Raw genomic sequence first — 12,193 nt, forward strand, 5'->3', positions numbered from 1 at the left:
CTTGGTTGCCTGGTTGAATAGTTGCTTCAGTTATCAGCTGCAATAGTAAAGCTCAAATTCAATCTCAAAGAGAGGAAGGTAGACATCTGTATACAGACACTTTCAAGAGGGGAAAATTATGCTTGGGAAAATTGTAACTTGTTTTTTCTGTTATCTTATATCTGCTGTGATCAAAAGGTGACACTGGAAGAATCATATCCCCCATTTAAGCCCACTGGGACTGACTCTGTAGCTGTAGATGGCAGTTAAGATGAACCAATTCAATACATCTTGTGTCTTTTAAAAGAGAACAAATGAAAGGTGGATTATGTACACTGAATTTCCAGTTGCCCAAACTTAACAATACATTAATAATGGGGCTTTTCAGGAGTCCATTTTAGAGATTGTTTTATAAAAAAAACAAAACTTACCCACGTTTTGGTATGAGGACTTTGGTATGAGGATAACACGAGCAGGATGTATTGTTTTCCCAGTGGCCTCTGAGCACCACCACCTCCGCCCATTAGCTGTGGTTTCTCATATTTTTCTTTGCTTCTTATTTTTTCACAATTACTTAATAGCCTATTGCTATTATCATTGCATCTGACCATTGTTTTTATATGGGGTCTGAAACAGGGTTGTAGCCAGGGCAGATTCCTAACTGATGTCTGGTTTGTGGAAAATTGTTAAATTAATAGTCTCTGCAATCTAGAGCACAAGCTTGCCATAACTTCAAACTGTGTGCAACCTGTATTTCAAAGGGAGAGGTGAATAATTCAAATGATTACATTGTCTTACTGTGAGAAAGGTAACACAGCTGAATATTTGTTCATAAAGACTAGTGAAAGTGCAAATACTGCAATTAAAATTGTACAAATTAATAACTTTTTTGAAGTTGGTTACTCTAAAATTGCTTCTATCCTATGTACGTATGTATACTTGTATAGATGTGGACATAAAGGAATTCAGGGATAGGCTGCAGTAAAAGTTAGGATTGTCTTGACATTGAGAACCTCGTCCATGATGGCGGTCTTATTCTTAAGATGTATTATGGAGTGAATTCTAGAGGTGGTGCAAAACTCAATACAAAGATGTGAGTTAATGTGAACAGTCGTGAGTTTGCCTTGAGGTGAAGACGCGTCTGCACAAGTTGAAAATGTTTCAATTATTCTGGAGCCTTATGACTCCAATTCATGAACATATGGAAACAGGAGAAAAAGAGACAGAGAGACTGGGTGAAAACAACAGAAAGAACCAGTCTGTGGTACGTTTTTGGACAGAGTTACACACTCAACTCTCACATACACACAACTGGGCTAGTTACAGCCAAAATGAAGCCAGCACGTTAGCTATCTGAGGTTGATGATAATTAATAATAGTAATATTTTTGGTGTAGCACTTACCACAGAAATAAAATTCCCAAAGTGCCTCACAAAGGAAGAAGAAGTGGGAAAAAAAGCATACAACAATAAAAACACAAGCCACAAGATAAAAGTAAAAGACCATAAAACAGACTAAAAGCACAGGCAACTGAGGAACTCAAATGAAAAACACCAAGGAGCAAGCACCAGACATCTTAGGGTGGGACAAATGCCATTTTGAAAAGATAGGTCTTCAGTTGCTTTTTAAAGGCTTCTAGGGAGACTGCAGATGCCTAATGCCTAATGGAAGAGAGTCCTATAGTATTGGAGCCACTACTTCAAAGTCACGATCACCTTTTGTTTTCAGTCTAGAGCACGGGAGAGCACCATGAAGGACTATACATGAGAACAAGCACCTTAAAATGAATCCTAAACCTGATGGGAAGCCAATAATCTGCATGTATGAATATACATGAACTAAAAAAAACATGCCAGTGGTCAAATGTGAATAAAGCCAGATGACAATTCACAAAATGAAAAGAAAAACACTGTGAAATTCAAAAGGCTGGCAGGTGTATTCCCAGAAAAGTAGATGTCTTGCATCATCAAATACTATTAGCATTAGCATTTGATGATGCATGTAAAAATGGAATAATATGTAAAGTTTTACTGTCATAGCCTATAACCTGTCACTGAATATGTATTAATAGCCATAATGCAAAGGATGTAAGAGTATTTTTTTAGATAACATACTTTTTAAAACCCTACTGTCATTCACCATTGAAGACAACACTCACTTTAAAGGAGCAGTGTAAAGGATTTAGTGGAGTCTAGCAGTGAGGACAGCAGATTGCAACAAGTTGAGATTGTTAAAATCCAGACATTCAAGAGGTTTTAAGCAGAAGCCAAATTATCCACAGGGGTTCTTTCCTCTCCAAAACAAGCAGATCCGATGACTTAAACAGGTAAAAACACTGAATAGAGCAGTTTCATGTTAAAAATCAGTGTTTTTCCGACACTGCTTTGCTAGTGCAGAGGGGCTGCTAACTAAGGTTGTGGATGCGAAAAGGTGAATGATCCTGTCTGGAGCCAGTGTTTAGTTTGTCCGTTACTGGTGACTGTAGAGACATGGCAGTGCAACATGGTGGACCCCAAGGGCGAGGACCCGTTCCTTATGTAGATATAAATGGCTCGTTCCAAGGTAGTGAAAACACGACAACTGACCCTTTGCAGACTGGCCAATCATAATATAGCATCAGGCCGGCTCAGACCAAAGTCTGACACCAACACAGCTGTGCTCCATTGACTCTAGTGCAATCATTTCAGATTTCCTTCATTTTCAGGCTGGTTTTGTGGATTTGGAGCTAAATGTTGTGCCTGGGGCACGTCGTCTATTAATGATACTCGTTACCTGGAGAGGTTGGAAAAAGATATATGTTTCTTCCCTGTTCCAAAACCAAAATCAGACCCTGAAAAGTGTAGGGTTAGCTAGCTAGCTACTGAAGATATAGCCTACTGAATGTATACACATGCTGCATTTGCCTGAAAAAAAGACCGACCCTGCTGTACAGGAACCAGTGAAGTGAAGCTGATATTCAACCAGCTGTGTGTCATCACAGTGTGTGCAGATGAATGTTGTTTGACTTCCCCCAGAGATCCCTGCTCATCGGGTGGTGGTAGTCCGGGTGCTGGCAGCGGCACGGGGGCGAAGCCAAACACTGTTCATCTGCACACACAGCAATGCCACACAGTTGGTTCAACATAGGCAAAGTTTCCCTTTATATTCATTGTCTTCTGTGGCGATCAGCAGTGATGTGGTGGTTCACTTTTACACCGTGATCTGTAGCCTGTAGTTCGGCTTTAGCTTCTAACAATCTTTGTCTTTTTAACCTGTTGTTGCTGCTGAATCAGTTTGACATCCTGGATATATCCTTCAAACACAGACTGCAGACCCCTCTGTCTGCTTCTCTCTGGAATCACGGTTTAATTTTCCCGAAAATACGCTAATTTTTCCTCAGGGAGTGAAGTTAGTTACAGCGTGGGATCCATGCTTCGGCGGAACTTATACTTCTGCGTTGTACAATGTAAAATGCTACAGACTTGTGCTAATAACATTAGCATCTTATATTTGTTTGGAAAACATGTTTAGTATAAGACAGTTGTTTTGTCAGTGAACTTTGTGAGATGTTGCTGTTGTCCCTGGCTTCATATGAGAAGAGGAAAAGTCCGCTAGCCACTAGGCTAATTTATACAATGTAAAATGCCATAGGTTTGTGCTAAAAACATTAGCATGTTGTATTTGTGGGGGAAATGTGTCCCACAAAAGACAGGTTCTCTGTCTGTGAATGATGTGAGATATATGTTGTAAAGCCCTGTGAGGCAAATTGTGATTTGTGATATCAGGCTTTATAAATAAAATTGATTGATTGATTGATTGATTGATTGACATAGTGAAACTAGTCTCTATATACAGACTCTACATTCAGTGAATGTAGAGTCTGTAGGCAAACCCCAGGGATCTTGCATCCGGAAGAAGAGCAGAAGAGCCCTGGTTTCCGGTTGTAGGCTGTTTGCAATACGCGTGATATTGATCAATCACGTTTGAGCCGACTGCAGTTGTTGCCAGGTTAAACGGTCCGTGCAGTGAACTAACGAGGCCGAACATAATTGGCATCACTGCAAACTCTGAATCCATCGCAATGGTTCAGCATATTTACTTATATATAAACGGAAGTCGGAAACGGAAATTTGCCTCCTCTGCCCAAATCAAACCGGAATGCCAAAAAATCGGGGGTCTGCCCCCAGAGGCTGTATTCGCTGTCTGCCGGAAGTCAGACGCCGAATACAGCCAATGGGTTCCGAGAATGTAGTGAAACTCATTTGTGTACTTAACTGCACAGCACTTCACAGTAACCTCCACTGCCAACTAGTGTTTTGGAGGTGTAACTGCAGAGTGACATGGACACACCACCACACAAGTATATATGCTCACAATGGCATAGGCCATGTGCATAGGGTCTGCAGCACAATTACAAATTCCCCTTTACTCAACTTGATGGACCATCAGAATGGGGCGGGGCTTGGCAAAAGGTCAGTTCTTATTTTCGGGTGATAATGCACTAAAGAAAACATACCTACACCTACTTATTATATTGTATTCCATTTCTGACAATATGTCCCCCTAAATCCTACACACTGGACCTTAAAGTTGATGCTCAGACAAGATATAGAGTTACAATATAGCCTACATGTGGTTTATAATAATAATAATTAAAAAACGCACATAAACATGAAAAGAAAACAGAGTGGTGTAACAGTAATTATCATATGCCAACATGTCACATGGACTTAAATGCAGTGTTTTGTATGGGAGTGGCTTGGTGTGTTTGGGGAGTGGCTGGCGTGTTCACACATTTCGCCTTGTTCATCACTACGACAGGCAGAGCCGAGGGCTGAACTCAAACACTCCAGTGTACTACATCATATCCACTAATTGCACCATCTGTGGAATGTTGTTTTGCTTGTTTTACAAACCCACCACTCGCTGTATTTAGCAGATGGGCTCGTGCGGCCGAGCTAGCTTCCTCAAACTGCTCCAACAACTAGTTTCCTAAGTTGGAGAGATAAACTTGTGAGAGACACAGCGGAGGATACGGACACATTACTGACGGCACTGTTTTCATGCGCGGACTTACTTGGTGGTTATCACTGCCACTTTGTTACAGTTTTCATTTTTCTTTTTTTTTTTTTTGTTTCCTGCGTCTGAAGGGGGAGGAAAAGGAGGTGGACCCACGCTCAGTCGCCGGTCTCGTGGCTTCTTTGTATACAGCAGCAGCTGTGTGTAAATGCATGGGCACACAGCGTCTACTGCCGCTTGACGGACAGCTTCCTCGGCTCAGTCCTACCTTCGTGTGGGCTTCCTCAGAGATGAACCGGCTGAACCAGGTGTAGAAGAGGAATACCAAAACTTTACCCGAACCTTTTTCCCCTCTCACCGCAGTGTCTCATTCACCCCAACAAAGCTTGGGTCAGTTTCACCGCCTCTCTTTCTCCGTGTCTGTGTGTGTGTGCGCTGGGATTGTAAACGGCAGAAACAAATTGATCTCCGTGCAGAGCAGGCTACAGCTGCGCGGCTCCCTCACACATCATGGATGTAAGATTTTATCCGACTGCTGGTGGGAATTCTATTCCAGGAGAACCACCAAACCTGGATTTTGCCCACTGTTTGGGCTATTACAACTTCAATAAGGTGAGAAACCCCTCTGCTTTTTGTGCTGGAGTCTAGTTTGGTGCTGCTGTGTGACCACGCTGGTGCGCCGCAACTCCGGGCTGCTCCATCTTTAATGAGTGAAAATCTGTCCCCAAATTAAACTGGATTAAAACTAATGATATTTTCATTTTCCTAGTTGCCTCCACTTGTTTCACCCCCCCCCTTCACCTCAACTACTAATCGTGACTCTTTCTCAAGCTTCCTAATTAATACTCTCCTCTGCTGCTGCAAACTTTGCTGTTGTGTAGGCTATGAGTAATGGAAATGAGAGCACAAGTCAAGTGTAGTTGCACAGTGTTACTTTTGTCCAGCTCAGCCCGGACACATGCACTGCTAAACTCTCACCAGAGTGATGTGATCCACAGACATTGGGCACTGTTGGCTATATACAGTTACATGTTCCTAAACATCAGTGATGGATCATTGCATCAGCAGTCTGCATTACAGTGCATGCATTTCAATGTAATGAAAGTGAGACCCAGTGGATCGAGTGTCAAAATGCTGTGCTGGACTGTGATCCTGTTATAAGACCTTCAACAATGCAGTTAAATACCACGCTGGACAAACACTTGTTTACCCTTTGGCATGCTGATGTGTTACAACTTTATTTAACTAGCAGCACATCAGTGATGGTGATGATAGCTCTAGGAGATGCTTTATAGAAACAACTATACAGATAGCACACTTTATCTGTGCAGTATGAATGCATTCATTGTCAGCATTTTGCACTCATGTCAAACATGGCATGAGTAAACCCTGTAAAAGACTGTCTGACTAATAGAGGCTGCCACATGATGTACAACACAGTTTTATCTGCCAGCTCTCAGCTTAGACAGCCTATTTTTCTGCATTGTTTACAAGTTGGTTTATTCACTTGCCTGCATCTGTACACAAGCCGCTCTGTTTCCAAGGTGTGAATAAGAGCATTGCTGAGGTATGACAACTTTATTAACCCTCTAACGCAAGGCAGAGGTTATGTAAAACACAGATGATAGTTTGTGATGTTTTCTCACTGATGTAACACTTGAACTGTTCAGCCCGTCATCCATCAGGAGCTTGACTCCCATGCACCCCAGCAAGAGGGAACATCACTTTGACAGCCTAATGACACAACTGCAGCATGCTGTTTTTACAAAGTTTAAACAATGGTAGCCCCGACATCCCCCACCCCTCCTTACACACACACACACACACACACACGCACACACACAGAGGCGCACACCACCCCCTCCCAAATTATTCAACCCTATAGTGCTGTTTGCCCTTGCAATCTGATGCTGCTCCACACAGTTACCAGGTTTGTCTCACTGTTTCATCAGCTCTTTGTCATGTGGCCAAGTTGTCATATGTGCCCAATTTCATCATGTCTTCATCAGCCTTGAGAAATTTTAACTACATTGCTTTGAATTGGTGTAAGAGTCGAAGTGCGATTTTATTCCTGCTCATAAATTCCCCAGGTCAAGTGAAATTTTCCATCTGTAACAGTAATTGGCCACAATGCAAAAGGAGGCAGAGAGCTAGAGGGAGGGTGGTGAGAAGGTGCTTATCCAGTATCTCCACCAGTTATGTTGTAGAGAGAGAGAGGGAGAGTACAAAGCATGCATTTCATGCTAATTACAATGCCTTTTCATGGTGAACAAATAGGCTCTTTCGCATGCATCTTTCAAATAAGCCTCCAATTTATTTGAATCAGCTCGCTGAAAGGTAGCACAATGCAGAGCGGTTAGTCATCCAAAAGATGTGGCATGCTTACAAGTCCCACAGAACTGAGGCATTACTTCTTTAATCTATTTATAGGCTGTCACAGCACCTTTTTGCAAACAGCAAAACTTCCACTAGATTCACAGTTTTGATTTGAAAACAGGCAATACCCTCTCAAAATGCTGGCACAGGAAATGTTCAATTTTAATGACAACAGAGACAGAAGGGCCCAGAGGCACTTTGAAACATCAGAGATTCTTTTAAATTTACAGAAAAATCCAAACGAGTGGCACAAACTTAATTAGGTGCTGCAGTCATGACTAATGAAGCTGCATGTTTTTTTGGCACTGAGATGAAGGAGAAACAGCGGTGCTGAAGAGAAACATGCCACAACTTCACACAGCTGAATAGTCACAAAATAAATTCAAGAAAAATCGCTGCAATCTGGAGGAATTAAACAGTTCTTTTGTCAAAACTCTCCTCAGAGCAAATCTAAAGGTTTATTTCTGTTAGTTTTTAGCATTAAATGCAGATGGTTCAGGCAGGAGACAGGGCTGTCACAGCAGGGTCTGCTTTTCTTTAACTACCTTTACTTAAGGTTGAACACTTATCAGCTATGCTCAAGGGCACACCTGCCATGGCCCCTACTTTTACTGATTGGTTGTTACTTCAAGTTGCGTTGTTCTCATGTTATCTGTGATAAAGATTCTTAGTTTTACTGGCTCTTTGGCTTGTGTTTGGAACACCTGGTTGTAGTCAGTAAAACATATAAGAGCTGCCTTTTAAAGTTTAGAAAACTTAACATGAATACATCGGCATCTAGTTCTCATTTGTCCAATTCCTTTTTTTGGGTGATGCCAGTGATGTGAGACAGTTAAAGTTATGTGGTTTTTCTGGGCAAGCTCCTCAGCCATGCGTAGCATCAACTTAAGACAAGGAGCTGTTTGGATTCGACTCTTTTTGGTATTTGTAAAAGTCAAATGTGATTGACTTTAATGGTTTCATGAAAGGGACTCAGTGTTATTCCCATATTTATGGCCATCTGGTCTATTTTTAAGGTTTAATAATGTTTCAGATACAGTATCCATTTAGCGTGGGTTTTCATTACCTCCAGGCACAGAGAGACTGAAATTACCAACAGATGTTAATACAAACTCTTCACCTGCACTGGTGCTAACACTTGAGGTTTATTTGCAAAAGCAGCACCACTGAGACATCATAATCCTTTCGGGATTGACCGTACATCACATCATTTTAATAGGACTATTGAGGAGCATACAGAAAAACATAAAGTAGCTTCATAGGGCATTGTATATGGAGATGTGCAAACTAAAGTCATTCTGTGTGACCTACTCCATTACTGTTGATGTTGAGCGCTGTAAGGGGACAAACAACTTTTGTGCTTAGTAAAACATTTCAACGGGCAAGGGCAGATTATCAAATGTCTAACCAGTGAAAGCTTCATTTGACATAAAGCTAAAACTCCCTTAGAGTTATGTCAAAATCAGGCCCTGTTTTTTGCACAATTTCTGGTTGTCTTTTTTAGTGCAAAAGACATTCATTGCATTTAGATTCAAGCCCTGTTTTTTTGCAGTGGTGGGGTCTGCCATACCCGCAGTGAAATACCCTCAAAATGCATCTACAATAAATAAATAAAAGCAATGGTCATTTTCAATAGCAAGTTGCAGGTGACAGCAAGGTAACCAACTTTGCTGTGCCCTGCTATTGTGGAAAATGACTTGCACCATGGTCGGCACAAAACTGGATTGCGGCTGTAATTATTATTGACTGACTTCTTTATTAAAACAACTTTTAATAGGTTTGGTTGGTGGTTGTAAACACATACACAACTTGCTCTCCTGTTGTATTTCTGACAAAGTAGCTGCTCAAGGTGTTTTGTTAAACCGTACTTGCTGTTACCATAGTAACCATAGATGTCATCAAATCAACCTGGTCGAAATTTTAAGTATTGCAACTTGAAGTACTTTATAATAAGACAAATCCGACATTGTTGCGTATAGTCTACTTGTCTTCCCCTTTTTAAACTGAACAGTGATTATTTACCATTTACTTTGGATGTTATCATCCACTCACCTACGATATGAAAGACTAACTGTGCTGTAAAAACAATAATTAGGACGTTGTTCAGACAGTAAGACTTGACATGATGATGTAGGGCTGCAGCTGCAATTATTAGAGGACTTTATTGAGCCTGTAAAATGTGCTGTAGGTAAAACAGAAGCCTGCTCATGGTTCATGTGGGCCCTACTGACCCATGCATGTGTAGAGAAACTAAAAACAACAAAGCTGTAAAGAACTGAGTGGTGAACCTCAGTGAATTTATATGCATCCACAACAACAAACCCTTGGGTAATAAGCTCTCATTGGGTCCAAACCATAGTGGGGCAGGCCTCTTTTGTCTTTGCTGTCCTCTCTGCTTCATGGGGAGGGAAGGGGTTAACACTCTGCTCAACCAGGGGGCCTTGTGCATCTCTCCAGTGTACACAGCTGGTGCCATTTCATCACACACATTCTAAACATATCCAAACACAGCTTTAAATGCATGTGTGTGTGTGTGTGTGTGTGTGTGTGTGTGTGTGTGTGTGTGTGTGTTTGTGTGTGGTGGGGGGGTGGGGTGTAACCTCAGAGGCTGTCTGCTTTGTCAAACTCAGCAGTTGATGGATATGACTTCAAGGTGCATGCTAAATGTTTAAACATCCAAGAAGTGAATAGCTGATGTGTTTTGCTGAGTCTTTTAATTGTAGCTTGTCAGGAGATGTAGTTCAACAGATTTATTAAACACCTAATTTTCCCACTGAGATTAGACAGTGTTATTTTTAGTCCGCCTGCTCGAAGACACACTGTACTTGGAGTTCCTGCCTCTAAGAATGACTGCTCTGTCTGACTAACTGCACTACACATATGTCTCCACAGGGCAGATGTTAACATTTGTTAATGCACAGCTCTTCACTTCCTGCAGGATGTCTTAGCACTCATTACTGCTGCACAGAGCTGATGATAGCATGCACAGATGCGGTAGCAATGGAGACATATATAATGCTTATGAACACTGACTTTGAAGCAACCCAAACTAGAGCTATGGCAACCTGTATTAAACTATGAGCCTGATAGTTTCTGATTCCAGTGGCACCCCATTATCATAGCTGCCACTATCTTTATTTTGTTGATCACGTTGAGATGTTGACATATGGCACGTATGAGTTTGTGTCTGTTCATTTTAACTTGCTTTACAAGTATAATCTGATGATTGAACCAACAGTCTGAACCTGTGGGAAACATAAGACCAGGTTGTCTGCCGTGTTTATGAGGTGGATATGAGAAAGGCTCTGAAATCTTAGACAGACATAGGCCATTACCCAGATCAGCACTCGTAAAGACCTTCTGTAATCCTGCCATCACTGCTCATAAATCCACTTCATTACATCCCTGTGTACATTACTTAGCATGGTTCATTTAGACAGACCTCACATTCTTAAGTTGTTTCTCAAGTGGTGGGTTGTGGACCCAGAGGGCATCATATGTCCTGACATGGCTTGTAGACAAAAAACATCTTGCTGTACTGAGTTGGCCTCAGGTTGCGTTGTCTGGACGGGGACAAATTGGACCTCCAGGGTTAAAACAATGAAAATTCCAGGCTCACATGTTGAATGTCTTTACAGAGTAGGCCAACCATGGATGCATACATTTAAAATTTTCCTTTAGGATTAACACTGGCAGTGATCATCTCCACTGCTTGTAGCTGCATGGCTGTTTCAGAAACATCTATTTTAGTGATACATAGAGGTTGAATCCACAGGAGAGGCACATTTGTTATCTTGTTTGATCATACACACAATATTTCTACTAGGGTTGGGCAGTATCTTAAAATTCTCCAACCAGCCATCATCAGCCTAGCAACCTGCAAATGCTGATACATTCATGCAGGTGTGTAGCTACAAGTTTGCTACATGCCACAAGCTCTCTTTGCTTTCTTAGTCTAATAAATAAACAAACTCGGAAGATGAACTTTAGACCATCTGAATTCACGTTCGTCTCTTTCGCCAAACTAAAACTAGCATAACTGCCTTTTTAACTCAAAAAGTGCATTTCTTTCAAATTTGACAGGAGCAAAATAAAATTTGCACAAACCATCTTGGTTAGTCTTTCCACTGTTCCAACAATTACCAGCTCTTGTGTGTTTGAAATAAACCCTTAATTCACAGAGTTAGATATAAAATAATGCTTGCTTGTTGCTGGCCTCCTTGTGCTACTGGGTTAGTTTGCTAAATAAGAGTCTGTCACTGTGTAGTCTCACATAGCCAGACCTACCTCCACACTTCCCGCTGAGCAGCAGCTCTCACTCTTTTTTCAGAGGCTGACCATTGAATCAGCAAAATAAAATTACAAAAAATTGGCCAAAAAAACTGCCTATGTACTCAGGTAATTGCTGATAGCAGATATATTCATCCAGTTGCCCAGCTGTAATCACTACATAGTTCATCAAGCCATGTAAGTGCCTGAGGAAAAGTGTTGTCTGGTGATTTAAATGTACTGTAAATAAATACTAGTTATTTTTCTAATTGCTTTCACATTTTTTTCCCAAATTGTTGATCATCACTTTCACAATAGAGAGTTCGGAGGATACGGCACAATCTGTTACTCAAAACTGCCTTGCTATTACTTCTCTCCAAAATGTGTAATTATTTGATGCATCAGTTTGGTGCAAACGAAACATGACACAGTAATAAATTCGATGTTTCATTTATTTTGATGGTGATTAAACCATATATACCATAAAAGAGAAATCCACACCCAGCTCAGTTGCAAAGCTGTGTGACACAAACTATCGTAACATAAGTGTTTTTTTAGAGGAGATTTGCAA

At 41.1% G+C, this 12,193-nt stretch overlaps 1 protein-coding gene across 1 annotated transcript in view; it reads left to right on the forward strand.

Annotated features, from left to right (window-relative positions):
• Positions 1 to 4,784: 4,784 nt before the first annotated feature.
• tox3 (TOX high mobility group box family member 3) overlaps positions 4,785 to 12,193 on the forward strand; it is a 46,786-nt gene continuing 39,377 nt past the window's right edge. The window contains exon 1 of the mRNA XM_033630627.2: positions 4,785 to 5,589. Coding sequence (XP_033486518.1) covers positions 5,488 to 5,589 — 102 coding nt within the window. The 5' untranslated portion in view covers positions 4,785 to 5,487. The remainder of the gene's footprint in view (positions 5,590 to 12,193) is intronic.

This window comes from Epinephelus lanceolatus, chromosome 2, assembly GCF_041903045.1.
Source record: "Epinephelus lanceolatus isolate andai-2023 chromosome 2, ASM4190304v1, whole genome shotgun sequence".
In the NCBI taxonomy this organism is placed as follows: domain Eukaryota; kingdom Metazoa; phylum Chordata; class Actinopteri; order Perciformes; family Serranidae; genus Epinephelus; species Epinephelus lanceolatus.